Genomic DNA, 16,301 nt, shown 5'->3' with positions numbered 1-16,301 from the left:
AGCCATATTCCTTCATCAGAACTTGGAAGTGTCCACTTGATGTTGTTTCTTGTAAGTATTCAAACATTTAGACACCTGCTTGGCTGACAACTTCCGTATACCCAGATGCTCATGGATTATACAACCAACACGTTCCCTGGATATCTATAGTGTCTCGGCCATTGTTTTAGCCAATATTTGCCATCTACCCAAATCAGGTCATGGACATGATCAACAATTTCAGGAATTGACATCATTTGAGGCCTTCCAGACCTTGCTGCAACTTTGGTTCTCGAAATCTCAACTCTGAAAGTTTCTGATCAATACACAGTAAATCAATATTTGAATGTATACTATAAACAATGGAAAGGAAATTTTAAAATAAAATTGTATCTAAATATTATTGAATGGAAAGGGGGGGAGGGAATGGGAAATTATTATATTCAATAAGTATTATATAAAGTTAGATTTCTGATATATTAATATGAATTTATATTAATTAACTAAAAGGAATATATTTATTAATATATAAGCTTATCAAGTGTGTATATTTAAGTTGTTTTTTTCCTTTATGACATATATGTAATTCACTTGTTGTAACATAAGAAAATGAATAAAGATTTATAAACATGAAAGTTTGCACACCACTTCTTCACGGTGGAGTATGACAGACATTTGTCACTCAATGTTTGCATCGTACATTTATGGATTTCCTTTGCAGATTTCTTCTGTATGAATAGGAACTTCATGACGGCTTGGAGTTTCATACTTGAAAATTCTACACTTTTCATTGACATGGTTCAATCAAGGATCTGAAACAATGTCAAAACATAGTGTAACAATTCTGCAAATTGGCACTTTGCAAAATAAAATAACACTATTTTCAGCTACAGTGACAAAATGGAAACTTAATTTAGGAAGTTGGCTAGGATGAGAACTTTTCAGCCCCCCCCCCCTCGTATGTCTTTTGTAGAACACAGATTCCAACAAAATATCCCAAAAGGAAATATCAATGTAAATCTTCAAAAAACTCGATGCACATCCAGGATCTAAAAATAAACTATCCTACATAGTAGTTTATAGTATTTGGTGACTCAACTTTGGGAGACTAAGTACCGTTCCTTTTCTTAAGAAACATTAGAAGTTATCTTTTAAAAAAATATTTTTGGATATGTAACACTGACACATGCTGGTGCGTTGAAAAGTATCAGAGCACTGACATAAAAAACAAAATAAAGGGACCTATGACTCATGTTATGAATGGAGGACAGAGGAATAGTCAAAATTTTAAGACCTTATTTATGATATTCCTTATAAAATATTATGTAAGATGGTTTTAGAACCTGGATGTGGAATGATTTTTTGAAGATTTGCTTTTATGAAACAGGCACAAAATATGTAGCTACAGTTTTCTCTGCCTATATACTTGGTTACTATATGTTGTACACATATCAGTGCATGTCTCTCAAACAAGACATGCAAATGTTCGTGTTCACGCTCACTCTTCAGTGCTGTGCACTACAGATTGTTATAGGCAATGATATATTTAGTTGGTCCAGGAGATATAAAGATTCTGAAGTTAGTATTTTATTAATAAAGTGCAAACCATTAAAAACAGAATCGGTGTCAGCTCTACAACATGAGCACCTTCCTGCAGCATCAGACCTCGCACTGCAGCAACATTGCCTTTCATACTCTTTTTCTGTTTTGGAGTCAGAAGTTTATGCTGTGATCTTCAGTGTAAATAACAGTGCATCCTGTCTTCCTGCAATAGGTCTGCAAATACCCCACCCCGTCACCAAGGCCCTCCACCTGCAGCATCTCAGATCAGGACACTGGACACAGGAATTTTTGTGGATCTTCCTCTCCCAGGCACCACAATCCTATCTTCCTCTATAAGACCTGGAGGAACAAGGGAAAGAGGTTAGAGCTGGGTTTGGTACCTGAAGTATTACAAAAAAGAGAGGTAGTTGTGAGAGATGAGACGAGGCAGTGTCCCACAATGCACTGAGACTGAATCACAGATTCTGCCAGAACTGCCTTTGCAGACGGAATGTTGCTCTTTTATGATGAACTTGTTATAGGAGAGGGTAGAAAGCAGGTATTATCTAGGGCTGTGTGCAAATTTTTAGGGATATCTAGCCCCCAGTGTAAAAGGCAGGTAAAAAGAATGGGTAATGCAGGGGAGGGTGCTGAGCAAAAGAAAAGAAAAATAAAATCAGCATATATCATTTATTGGGTTAGATGATATGACAAAAAAATATAAATGCCTAAATGAAATTGAGAACACGAGATAAGGTTAGAAAGTCAGAAAAGGGAAAAAAATTAAGGAAGTAGGTGGAGGGGAAGGAAGCGGAATGGGAAAGAGATAAGGGATAAAAAAGATTCAAAGATGGAATAGCAATGAGATAAGAAAATAGAAGGAGATTAAACAAACAAGTGACAGGAAGTCACTGCAACTGAGATGAACCTAAATATTATTTCCATTCACAGCCAAAATTAATAAAAAATATCCAAGAAGGTGTACATATATTAAAAAGAGAGCATGAAATAACAAATATAACCACTAAAAGATCACAGTACTGCCAGAGAATAGAGCATTAGTATCTGCTTCACTAAGCATTGCGTGTAAAATACTTCCTGAAACTCAGCCACAAAACACACACTTCACGTGACAATATTACAGATGTTAGCAGAAAATGAGAACCTAGTCTGCCCAGAGCACCCAAATGTGGTTGTCACAGGTCTTACTCAAATCAGTTCCGTTCTCTCTTTCTGTCCTCAACAATTAAGATCCTTTTGACCCAAGCATGCTTGAATTAATTCCCATTACCTGCAATGGAAGTCTGTTTCAGATAGTTCATCACTCTCAGTGCACAACTATTCCCTTTTTATTTAAATTTTTATTTTGTAATTTTTGCAACAAATTCACAAGTATCCACTTGCTTACCGAAATATAGAAAGCCAGATAAATTGCTTACAGAAGTATAGAAAAACAGATAAATTACATTAACAAGAAAACTGAATGAAAAAATTTTTTCCTTAAAAGTTCTCTTATTAGATCCCAAATAGAAATAGCATTGGGGCCTGGGGTGGGTTGGGGGTGAGAACTGAATACATTGGAGATATTCATTAAGAACAATTTCATCCAAGAAATGGCTTAATGATAACAGCCTCCCTATCATACTTAACTCACTAGAGCATCAGCTCTCTGTTCAGCAGATTGTCCAGTCACCTTCTTAATTTCTAGGAAAGAACGTAATTGTTTTGGGGCAATGAATACATATTATTAAGAAATCTAACCATGCATTTACAAGGGCATCAGAGGAAAAAAGTTCCACCAAAGAATTAACTTCTTGATGCACAGCAACTTTCTTCTCTCCTAGGTGGCAAGTGATATATCCAGATAAATCCAAATTCTCTGCCCCAGAGTGCAAAACAATTTTTTTGCTTTCATACATATCATAACACATTATTTTGGAATTTGCCATATTACAAAAAGCATTACCTGCTAGACAATTGAATGCTTATAAGTATCCTTTCCTTTCTTTCTTCTAAAAGAGAACATCTTTAGCTCTTAAAAGGGCCCATTTTCAAAACAGAAAAAATGTCCAAAAGGGGGCACAAACAGGCAGATGAATTTTTTTTTTCTCACCCAATCATCCAAAAATCTCTATTTTTGAAACCCATCTGTAAGATTTTCTATGGAGTTTGTCCACAGGCCATCTAAATTTCAAGGATGCATGTTGGGGTGGGATTAGGGCAGACTTATGATTAGGATGTTTTTCTGCAATGAGGGAAGATTAGGTTCTTACCTCAATCTTCTTTCTGGCAGAAAGGTATAGGAGTCTTGACAAATGGATTACTGTATGTATCCCCACCTGTAAATTTGTGTAGAAGGAGTTAAATTTTCTTCAGCTACAGCTCCTGATCTGGGCTGCACTCCAGCTCCTCCTCAGTTTGTACCAAAGCACTATAAGAGAAATAAATATGAGGGGTATGGGGATTCTCCCCGACATAGCCAAATCCAAATCAACTTCAACATAGCCAAATCAAATCAACTTCAATATAAAACAGTGTATAAATATGGTACAAAACATGCGAGACAAAAGAAAAAAAAAACAAGGTGAAACTAACAAACCACCTACCTGTGTGCAATCAGCACTAACATTTATGGAGATCCCAGAGGTACTCCTATAACTGTACCATTGAGAAGTTACAATGCTCTTCTAATACTTTCGGCAGGCAGAAATCTAAACTTCTACCCGAGACAAAAAGAAGCTAAATGGAAATCTAAAGGTGCGAGCCATCAAAACTCCTTTATCCTGCTACCAGAAAGATTAGCAAGGTAAGAACCTAATCTTCCCTTCTTGACATAGTAGTCCTTGGAGTCTAGGGCAGGATAGCTGAGACTGATGTCAGCATTGCAGACTCGAAAGCGGTGTCCATATATGATGCTATGTCCACTGTAAAATTTTGTAAAAACATATGAAAGAAGATCGACCATGTAGCAGCCCTACAAATCTCTTCGAGCATTATCGCCTGGACCTCTGCCTATGAAGCCACCACACTTCTAGTGGAGTGAGCTTTCAAAGATAATCGGCAGCTGTTTACCACAGCCAATGTATGCAGAGGCAATCACCATGTGAATCCATCTGGAGAAAGTCATCTTAGAGCAGGGGTGGACAATCAAGGTCTTCAAGAGCCAAAACCTAGTTGGTTTTTCAAGATTTCCACAATGAATATGCAAGAGATTTATTTACATGGACTGTTTCCACTGTATGCAAATAGATTTCATACATATTCATTGTGGAAATCTCAAAACCATCAAGGACAATGATTGCCACCCCTGCCTTAGAGGCTGCTTTCCCTGCTTGCCAGTGTTTATTAAAACAAAAAGATGATCCAAAAAACAAAATTCATTTGTCAATTCTAGGTAACCAAGAAGATCTCCCGTAACATCCAGCAATGCCAACATCTTTTTTTTGTTTTTCGAACCCATGGCCTGGAACATAGGAAGCCTCATTCCTGTTAAACATGGAAAGCCGACACCACCTTCAGCAAAAACGAGGTAACTGCACGGAGTATAACCCCGACCTCTGCAAGCTTGAGGAACAGCTCTCTGCATGAGAGCACTAAGACTCTTTGCACCAAGGTGACAGTCATTAGGAAAACCATTTTCACAGTCAGATCCATCCGAGAAGCCTCCTATAGAGGCTCATATGGGGACTTAGTGAGACCATGCAAAACCATGTTAAGGTTCCAAACTGGAAAAGGTTGCTCCACAGGGGGATGCAGTCATATAACCCCCTTCAAGAATCTGGCTACCTCTGGATGAGAAGTTAAAGAAACTCTATCCACTCGATCCCTAAAGCATGATAACTCTGCTACCTGCACTTTGAAGGAGCCAACTGCCTGATACCTCGAGACCTGCTTGCAGGAATGCTAGGACTACAGCCATTAGAGCTCTCAATGGTTCCACTTGCTCCTGCGCACACTAGTGCTGGAACATTTTCCAGGTCTTGGCATAGGCTGCCACTGTCGCTGCCTTCTTAAAGCATAGGAGAGTTGCTACGAACATCTCTGAGTAGTCCTTTTTCTTCAAGGCCTTGCGCTCAAGAGCCATGCCATACGCCCAAAGTTCCGGGTCCTCTAGGGCAACTGGACCCTGTGTGAGAAGATACAGATGACGTGGCCAATTTGTGGCAACCAGTATTATTAATCCCAGGAGGCTCTTAATTCTGTGAATGACCACACCTATCATGGGCCACTGGGAAAATATGTACAATAGACCCTTTTCTTGCCATGGTTTTTACTAGAGTGTCTATTCTGGTGCTTGCAGGCTCACATCTGCGGCTGAAGAAAGGAGAGACTTTCATGTTGCTAGCCAATGCCATCAGATTGAACGTTGGGTACCCCCATTAACGCACAATGCTGGCAAAGGCCTTCTGGACAGTGACCACTCCCATGGGTCCAGGGTCTATTGGCTGAGATAGTCTGCTTACAAACTGTCCACTCTCACTACATGTGCTGCTGACAGTGCTTCAAGGTGAACCTCCACCCAATGAAACTGCAATTGGGCCTCTAGTTTCAGTGGAGCACTCTTGGTGCCTCCTTGTCTATTGATATATGCCACCTCTGTTGTAGTGTCTGAGAAGACCCTGACCACTTTGCCTTCCAGGGTGTACTGCAATATCCACAGTGTCAATGGATGGTCCTCAGTTCCAGTCTATTTACAGACCATTTCCTCTGGGAGGGCGACCAACGTCCCTGAACTAGGCAACCTTTTCAATGGCCTCCCCAGCCATACAGGCTGGTATCTCTTACCAGAATCACCCAGAAGGATATGTAGAGAGGTAGGTTTTTGGCCAGCGACTCCAGCTTTAGCCATCAACGCAAACTGCACCAAGCTTCCTCCGTCCAGAACAAAGGCATTTGGAGAGAATTCTTCTGCATAGACCAGCGGGGCAACAATGTGTCCTGCAGCAAGTATAGATAATAATAATAATAACTTTATTCTTCTATACCGCCACATCTTGCGACTTCTAGGCGGTTTACAATCAAGAGTGCTGGACATTCAGCGAAATACAATAAGTAGATATTCAGAGGAAATACAGAGATCAGAGACCTCAGGAGGCAATAGTATAGAAATACAATTTGCTGAGCAAAAATGTAATATGTACATTTTAGTAGGTAATGTCCGACAGGACCTGTTGGGGATAAATAGCAACGTAAAGTTATGATAAGATGAAGATAACAGATTATATTTATAACAGTGCTGTAAGTTCAGGTGGAATAGGGAGGGGGGAAGGAGAGGGAGAGCGGGTCAATTGTTTAGGTATTTCTGGAACAGGTATGTTTTAGGCGTTTCCTGAATTCCCCGTATGTAGTGGGCGAAAGCAGTTGGTCTAGGTCTTTGCCCCATAGGACTGCTTGGTGAGAGAGAAGATGTTCGTGGTGTTTTTTCATTTTGCAGCCTCTAACTGGAGGGGAAATGAGTTTTGGGTGTGTGTTTCTCTTGAGTTTGTTATTAGAAAATGCGAAAAGGTCCCTTATGTACTTGGGGGTCAGGCCATATAGTACTTTGAAGCAGAGGCAGGCAAATTTAAACCTTACTCGGGCTTCCGTTGGTAGCCAGTGCAGCTGCCGATAGTAGGGTGTCACGTGGTTGAATTTCTTCAGCCCAAAGATAAGTCTGACCGCAGCATTTTGCATTATTTGAAGACGTCTCATATTCTTTTGTGAGATTGCTAGATAGGCGATGTTGCAGTAGTCAAGCTGACTCAGTATGAGGGATTGCACTAGGATTCTGAATGTTGACGTATCGAAGTATGATTTAATGGTTCTGAGTTTCCAGAGAGTAAGGAAACCTTTTCTGAATAGGGAATCCACTTGTTCCTTCATTGTTAGGCATTGGTCTAGAATAACACCTAGTATTTTTATGGTGGGCTGAATAGGGTAGTTGAGTTTATTGATGCATAGTGGGGTTTTATTGTCAAGCGGGTGAGGGGAGGCAACGAAGAATTTTGTTTTTTCTGGGTTGAGCTTGAGCTTGAAATCTGTCATCCATTGTTCCATCTCATTTATGGCATCGGATGCCTTGGGAATGGTTTCCGAGATGGAGTTGGCGAATGGGATGATGATCGTAAAGTCATCTGCGTAGCTGAATAGTTTTATTCCTAGTTGGGTTAGTTTCACACCTAATGAGGACATGTAGATATTGAGCCTTCACTTACAGAAAGTGCCATGGTGTGGGCGTCTGCATTGTCAGAATGTTCAAAATCTGGCGGTTTAGCTTCAGTTTGCATGGCTCTGGTAGAAACACAACCTGCTGTTGTGTTGATCCAAACTTCCAAGTACTCTAGGGATTGAGTTGGTTCCAGGTTACTTTTCCAGAAATTGATGATCCAGTCTAGATCTTGTTGGAGCTGGACCACTTGTGTCAGTGCTCCCTCTCCCTTGGTCTTGGATGGCGCTCTGATCAGCAAATCGCCCAAGTATGGATGCACCTAAATTCTCGTTATGCATAGGTGTGCTGCTACCATGATCATCACTTTGGGGAAGGTGCGAGGTACTTTTGCTAAACTGAAGGACAGTGCTGTAATGTTTTCCTAGCACATGAAACCAAATCAAAGTGTTTTAGAGGCAGGTTGAGTTGGATTGAATTATCCAAGTTGGCTATTGCAGCACCGTTTTGGCACTAAAAATGGTCTAGGAGAGCAAATTACAATTCAAAAAATTCAGAGAAGGGGGTCTTTAGAGGTGGGGGACCCTAAAGGAAACCCCAGCAATCCTCAAAAATATAATTTAAAACCAATTCCAATGTCGCCTATAAGCTACAATAGCCTGTACTCACAGTTACTGCTGGTGCTGGGACTGCTTTAGCTGGGACTCCAGGTGAAGTACAGAGAAGCCTTCTGCCCTCAGACAAGCATGTAAGCAGTTCCAAAAGCTTGTATCTTTGGGCTGCCAAACAAATAAATTGACCTTAGATCCATGTGCAACAATGGAAGGAGGGAAACGCAGTGGGCACCCGATAAAGCCCTCAGGACTGGCACAGGGCCACACAGCCTGCACTCAAGCTCTGGATAACCATGAGAGTTCTGCTACGAGGGGAACAGTCCCCGAGTCTCCAAATTGTTAGTGCAGGCTGGCTAGGCAGTTTCCCCTATGGGCTGCCTTGTTAGCTACAGACAGTCTAGAATCTTCTGAGTCAGAGCTGACCCAGGAGTACTGGGAACCTCTGCAACATCAAAAGCCCTTCCCTGATGTTTTTCCTTGTACCTCTTCCTTTTATTTCAATATTGTATCCTTACCCTTTTTTCCCCTCGTTTTATTTTTGTCTCAATAGTTACTTTTAGTTTTGTTTGTCATTCCCCTGATTTTTAACTATTTTTTTAAACATTGTAAAGATGTAAACTGCTTTGGTTTCTAAAAGCAGTATATCAAGACTTAATAAACTTGAAACTTAAAATGCCCAAAAATAATAAAAAAATGAAAACCACCTTCAAACCGACCGGACTGGAGCGGAAAAGGCGGAAATCACACCAATGCCCATGAGCAGCGCCGCCTCGCGCCAGCGGCTTAGGCCTATCCTCAGGCAAACGAGGCACTTTAAATCAGTGAGAGTCTGAACCAACTTGTTCAGGTCCTCACCAAACAAGAAAGATCCTTTAAAAGGAAACTTCGTCAACTTAGCTTTGGACACCGAATCCGCCGACCAAGCGTGAAGCCACAAGGTACGGCATGCTACCAATCCTAAGGCCAGAGACTTGGCAGAAGCTTGCAAGAGGTCATGCATGGCATCTAAAAGATAAAAAGCACCCAATTCAATTTTGGCAACTGCTTGCCTTAGCAAGTCCCAATTCTCAGATTTATCATCATTAAATACATGCTGGGCCCAACGAAAACATGCCCAAGCCACCAGCCCGCCACACATAGCTGCCTGGACTGACAGAGCTGTCACATCAAAACTCTGGTTAAGGAGGGACTCCAACTTACGCTCCTCGGGTCCTTCAAGGCCACACCCCTCAACAGGCATGGTATGCCACTTAGAGATGGCCAAGACCACCGCATCTACTACAGGCGAGTTCAGAGTATCCCTATCCCCTTCCAGAATGGAATACTGGCGGGCCATGGAGCGCACAAAGCGAAAAAGGGCTTCCAGCACCTACCACTGTGCAAGCATGATGTCCCAAATAACCTGATGCATAGGAAAAAAGCGGGAAGCAGAGCAAATCCCCTTAAACAAGGGGTCTACGCGGGGGCTCCGACATGGGGTCTTCAAAGTGCAAAACCAAGGAGACCTGAAGGATTAACTCATGGAGCTCTTCCCACTCAAAAATGCGCACCACAGACCCATTTTCGCCGGCTGGTGGGGTGCTTGAACCCCTCACCGGCGGAATCTGGCACCCCCCAAGAGGATCCTGGAATTCTCCCCAAGGGTCCAGGTCCTCATCAATCACCTCGTGCTCCTCTGGGAAAAAATCCTCAGCCCAAGAGCCCCTCGGACGTTTGGATGAGAGAGGAGTAGAGGGGGCAAAACCGCTGCTGTGTGGGGCTGCACCGGGGAAGAAGTTGAGGGTAACCCCTCCCGAGACCCCCAGAGTGAACAGGGAACCTCTTGCTGCCAGAATATAAGCTTTACAAAAGTGCTAACATAAATTCAGGGGGAAAGACCCCCGGTGGCTCCAAGGGACTCCCTGCCCCAGCAGGGGATCCTGGCATACCTTGCCCCTATATTTCCAGAACAGGGCGAAGGTCACTTGAGGTAATGGAAACGAATGAGGAGGTTCCCGCTGAAACTGGACCTGAAACCGCCAAAATCGGAGCTCCTGCAGCCTGGGACTTTTTTGACACTGAGGCAGAGGACCCGACCGATGCGAAAAGGGAATCCCCAGCTGAATCGGTGGTAAGGGAATCCTGTGCTCCCTGACCGTTTACAGCTGGGGAATCCATTGCATGGGCGTCGGGGGAAGCCCGGGCTTCCCCACGATCATAAGCCAAACCGTGAGGCACATGCGGCGGGGTGCCCTGGCTGCTGGCATCTGCTGCTGATAATGCTTCCCCACTGCTCCGGCTTGCACAACCCTTACACAGGTCAGCCACGAGTACCTCACGCCTGGAGCACAAGGAGTACTTTTTCCCTTTAAAAGAACTCATTGTGCTGAAAACCGCCCTAGCTGTAAAGAAAGTGCTGGTTAGCTGAGAAAAACCACAAAAAAGGCAGTTATAAAGGGAAATGAGCCCTTTAGACCGGCACACCCCAGGATTTTTTTGTTATTTCTTTTTACTTAGTCAGAACAGACTCCACAGCTCTCAAAGCTGGAGGGCTGACCAACCAGGGGGCCAGGCCGCCTGCTGAGGCCCACTATAAAAATATGGAGAAGTGGAGGGAGGACCCAGCACAAGACCCGCCGGGTTTAACACCACCGAAGTCGGATGGATCCCCAAAAAGAACCCGCCCAAGCTCTATTCGGCACAAAAAGGGGAACCAGGAGTTCACAAACAAAGTTCCAACAGTGTTAAGAGGGGAGCTGAAAAGCCTTGCAACCTGCTACTAGAGACTGAGGAAAACTGGAGTAGCAAGAGGGGTATGCTATACTGATATACAAGTCTGATCTCAGTCTCCACCTGCTGGTAGCAGTGAGGCATATTACCCATTCGTAAGGACTATACCAGTCTACCAAGCGATACAGAACTGCTATTAAACCGTATAGGTAAAAAGGGGAACTCACGATCGCTAATATCATGAAACTTACATACCCACTGCCAAACTCTACGCAAGGGCAGGCAGAGTACACGAAGCAACATAGTAGAAGGATTAGTAGAAGGAACAGAATGTAAATAGGCAAAGCATTCTGTCTGAAAGCAAGCGAGTTCTAAAGAAGCATTAGTGAAATCATTGATACCCCTGAAAAAAATCATTATGTCTCATGCCACAGCCTATAGTTAAATAACGAAGATTCAATAACCCTAAGCCTCCCTTATACCAAGGTCTCACTGCCATAGAGTAAGAGAGATGGGCACGTCAGCCCTTCCAGAGAAAGTGTCGACTCAACCGAACAAATTTGGTGCTTATCCAAATGGTGGAGATACAAAGGAAGAACTTGAAAAACATAGAGCCAAGAAGAGATAACTATCATATTTAGGAGACCAACCCATCCATAAGAGAAGGAGGGTAGGTTTGCCACAAGTGTAGTTTAGTGCAGTGTTCTTCAACTGCTGGTCCGTGGACCAGTGTCAGTTCACAGAAATTTACTGCTGGTCCACAGAGTCGGCACATGCATCGGGCCCCAGACAAAGCTCTTCAGCTGCTGGTCCAAGGTGCGATAGATGCAGCGTTGTCTTCTGGCTTGCTCCCTCTTCCTCAGTGTTGCAGTGCACAAAGCTGTGGCTCCTACACACGTCCTGCGCCTAAACCGGAAGCCTTCTCTCTGATGTTGCAACGTCGGAGGGAAGGCTTTCAGATGAGGCGCGGGACGCTTGAGGAGCCGCTGCCCACAGCTTTATGCATTGCAGCACTGAGAAAGAGGGAGCTGGCCCGAAGATAACGCTGGGGGCAGCTTAAAACGGCCAGGCGGGAGCAGGCCAGAAGGCAGGGCACAGCATGAAGGGACAAGACAACAATGGTAGGGGGAATGATTTTATTTTTGAATTTAGTGATTGATTTACATCTGCTGTCTGTTCAGGAAGAAATGCATTTGTTTCTTTTTCTCTGGGGTTGTACTGCATGTAGAGTCTTGCATCTTAGGATTTGTTTGTATATATTAGTACTTTTAGTTTTTGGTCCCATATTTGCATGGGGTTATCTGTGTTCTGGTAGGAATGCATATTGAGAAGCATACAGTGTGCTTTATGTAGTTTAAATTTGTGGTTAACCATTATGTGTTGTTAATACAATTATATTGTGTGTGTGTGTGTGTATATATATATATATATATCTTAAATAATAAAATGCTAGCCCGCGCATGCGCACTAGCGCGACACGTGTTCCCTGATCCCTTTTCTGTCAGGATGTGGCCGCACGAGTGCGCATGCGCGCTTACTAGGTCACTGTCTGAAGACGAACCGTCACAGAGGGAGTGAACGCGGAGTCCTGCCGTCCCTCAAACGTAAGTCTCCTCCTTTGCCCGACTCCAGCCTCTGCTCTTCACCAGTCCTGCCTTCGGTCCTGTCCCTGTTAAACCGGCTGCCAATAACAAAGCCAGATGCCATGGGTTCTTCCCTTTTGCCAAATTGCTAAAGGCTCTGCCGGTCTCGATCCTGTCCATCTCTGAAGTTACTTCCTGATTTTGAGGGGCGGGATCGAGACTGGCAATGCCTATAGCGATTTAGCAAGAGGGAAAGCCTCCGTGATGTCTCGCTTCGCTATTGCCAGCCGGTTTAATGGGACCGAGACAGGACCGAAGGCAGGGCTGCTCACAAAGGTGCGCGCCGACAACTGAGCGCAAGACGGAGGCGCGCGCCGAAGAAAATTACAGTTTTTAGGGGCTCCGACGGGGGGGTTTTGTTGGGGAACCCGGCGCGCGCCTCCACGCTGCGCTGAATTGTCTGGGCGCGCCTTTGTCCCGGCGCGCTTTTGACCTGACATCCTCCCCCCTCCTTCCAGCGGCCGGCAAACAACATGGAGGACTGCTTCCGGGAGGAATCGGCTTCCAGCTTTATATGTCAGGCCTGACTCGCGACTCCATTGGAAGAAGCAAGGAGTAAAAGGTGATGGGCAGAGAGAGAGATGAGGTGTTGGAGGAAAGAGGGGAGAGGATATGCTGGATGGAGGGAGCAAGACAGATAATTGTTAGAAGACTGAAAATAGGGGGGCGTGGCTTAACGCGAACACGAATGGACGTGTGATCGCGACGCTCCTCCTTAACTAGGCAAAAATTATTAAAAATATATCCTCTTCCTATTAATTTTTCATTGAAATAATTACTTTCTGTTACTAAACTTATGAAAGATTGATATTTCTCTCTTCCGACAAAGCCAGAGAGAAAAAACCGGGAGAAAATTGAGAAGCGCCTTTCTCCTCAATGCTAGAGAAAACGACATCGAGAGCAGACGAAAAAAAAAAAGTTAAATAAACTTAAGATCACCGGAAAAGTGCTGCCGATGTTGGAGATCTAGTGAAAGAAAGTCAGGAGGTTTGTCTCCCTTTCGACGGTTTTGTTTAACGACAAGGCACTGTCTGTTTGTAATTTTTCCTTTGATAGACGGCGAGGAAAAAGTCAGCGAATTGCTTAACAAGGTGAAAGATAATAACTTGGTACTAACTAAGAGTAGGATATTGAGAGAGGGAGACTGAAAGTGGAGAAAGTTGTGGAGGAATCTTAATGTGAAACCGCTGTCAACGGATTTCTAAAACCTGCGGCGGTTTGAAGCAGCCCTCTCTGACCGACGCTGAACTGGGACCCTGAGGGAGAAAAGTCAGTGACTTTTAATAAAAAGGCAAAAGATTGAGTGCTGGCTGCAGTGAATGGTGGTGGAGTTGCCTCATTGGGGAAGATTCCTTCAGAATTGAACTTGTGACAGTTGTTGCCCTCTCCTACCTGAGACTGAAGGAAACCTGAGAAAGTGAGTGCCATTTTTTTTTTTTTTTTTTTCCTGAAGTAAAGTAATACAGAGGGCTAGGTGGCAGACGAATTTGAAAGTGCTTAAGGGCATTTCAGCTACCTAAAGACAGAGAAAGGGAGAAAAGAGTTTCTCCTTTTGGATTTTGATTTTTTCTCAATGAGGCATTAAAGCAGATAACTGATAAGAAATTACTGTTGAGAAAATTCCTGCTGCTTGAAGTCAGAATGAAATCCTGAGAGAGAAAGGCTTGAAAAGAAAAAGGAAAAAAAAAAAGATCAATTTCTCTTTTGTTGGTTATTATCTTTGGACAAGTTTTTGATGGTGTGACTGATTTGCAATCTTCTCAGTGCTAGAACAACGCAACAGTAAGAACAGGTTGCTTATGGTGCTGAATGTATACAAGATTTTGAAAATCACTGAAAGGAGAATTTGGTCCTGAAATAAAACCTTAGAAAGAAGAGCTAGAGAAACTTGATACCTCACCGTTTTTTCTTATAGCTGGTGTAATAAGATATCAAAGACAGATTACTAAGAATTGTGACTGAAAGAGATTTTAAGATTTCTAACAACTGTGAAGAAATAAAATCTACGAAAAAAGAAACAACAGCATGGCAAGTACCAGACAAAACAAAAATGAGGCTGGCACGTCAGCAAAAAGACAAAAACAGGATCAAATAACACCAAGCAAGATCCCACTTCCTACTGAAGATCCTGACATATTGAGTAAAGCAGAAGTTATGGAAGAACTAAGACAAATCAAACAAATGCTTAAGGAAACTGTAACCAACATGTCGGAAATGAAGGAAGAAATATTAAACATTCACAGACAAATGGAAAGTAATAACAAAAGAACAACTGAATTAGAATCTAAAATGGAGGTCATAGAAAGTGAAGCAAGCAGATGCAAAAATGATAGTCTGGAATTAAATAAATTGAAAGATCAACTGGAAGACTATGAGAATCGAGGAAGAAGGAAAAACATTAAACTTTTTGGATTACAAGAAAATTTAGAAGGAAAATATGCTATACTTTTTCTAGAAAATTTAATTCCAAAAATAATACAACTGGACTTGAAACAACCACTAGAAATAGAAAGAGCGCATAGGATCCCAGTTAAAAATGTAGAAAACAAAGGCAGGCCAAGACCACTAATTTTCAAAATGCTTAGATACCAACAAGCATTAGAAATATTAAATGCTGCAAAGAAAGACAAAAATCTAAATTATAAAGGATCCAGATTATGGTTTTTGCCGGACTTTGCTAAAAACACAGCAAATAAAAGAAAGAGACTTTTAGACATGAGACCTCAACTAAAAGAAAAAGGTTTTAAATATGGTCTATATTATCCGGCAAAAATGAGAGTATCATCTGGAGATAAATCCTTGTATTTCGAGGATCCAGAAAAACTAAAAGCTTTTCTTTCTAAACCAGAACCTATGATATTTTAACATAAAACATTAAGATGGGTTTTGATGACTTTATGAAAAATTATAAAAGTATGAATTATTGAAACATCTGAAGAAAGAAAAAAAATAATATAAAGAAAAGACAATAAAAATATATAAGAGAGAAAGAGCAAGATATAGGAAAAATATTAATAACATACTAAATATATGTTTAAGATAAAATTTTATGATGTAAATAATAATACTAAGGAAATATAAATTAAAAACTGTTAAATGAATAAAGATACATTAATGAAATGTTATGAAAATATGACTAAAGATATTAAAGGTTAATATAGATAGATAGAAGGGGAATTTGATTGAATATTGATTGCCTAGGGGGGAGGAGAATGTTTAGGTTACAGTTCCAATGTGTATCCTTAAGCAGCCATTGTATTGGGTGGGAAAGGGAGGGAAAAGGAGAGTATTTACTAGAATGATTAAGGAAAAAATAAACAAGGGATTAGATACTTTAGGGGTAAATATGTGTGTCATGAAAAACATTTTTTGGATTCTAAATATGAAAGAAGAGGGGAAAAAGATTATAATGAGAAGTATTAAAATGTATAATGTCTTTTAAGATATATTCTATTAATGTCAATGGCCTGAACCACGTAATCAAAAGGAAAAAAGTATTAACATTTTTAAAAAAGCAAAATGCGGATATTTACTGTCTGCAGGAGACACATCTTAGTATAAAGGAATCACAGAAACTATCGGGTGGGTGGGTAAAGGAATGTTTTTTTGCTCCAGCAGAGGGTAAAAAAGCAGGGGTAGCAATTCTTATAAATAAAAAATGTATGGCCA

The 16,301-nt window shown here is 41.9% G+C and overlaps 1 protein-coding gene across 3 annotated transcripts in view; it reads right to left on the bottom strand.

Annotated features, from left to right (window-relative positions):
* Nucleotides 1–1,548: 1,548 nt before the first annotated feature.
* SPNS1 (sphingolipid transporter 1 (putative)) overlaps nt 1,549–16,301 on the bottom strand; it is a 70,226-nt gene continuing 55,473 nt past the window's right edge. The window contains exons 13-14 of one of the 3 annotated variants that reach the window (XM_033945147.1): nt 3,176–3,225; nt 1,549–1,881 (exon numbers count right to left, since the gene is read on the bottom strand). In XM_033945147.1, the coding sequence (XP_033801038.1) occupies nt 1,873–1,881; nt 3,176–3,225 (59 nt within the window). In that variant the 3' untranslated portion in view covers nt 1,549–1,872. Of the gene's footprint in view, nt 1,882–1,916; nt 2,813–3,175; nt 3,226–16,301 lie in introns of those variants that run through there. The other 2 variants (XM_033945145.1, XM_033945146.1) reach the window with 2 other exon arrangements.

This window comes from Geotrypetes seraphini, chromosome 5 (assembly GCF_902459505.1).
Source record: "Geotrypetes seraphini chromosome 5, aGeoSer1.1, whole genome shotgun sequence".
Lineage (NCBI taxonomy): Eukaryota > Metazoa > Chordata > Amphibia > Gymnophiona > Dermophiidae > Geotrypetes > Geotrypetes seraphini.
Note: the sequence above shows the minus strand (reverse complement) of the source record. Positions and strands in the feature narration are given on the sequence as shown.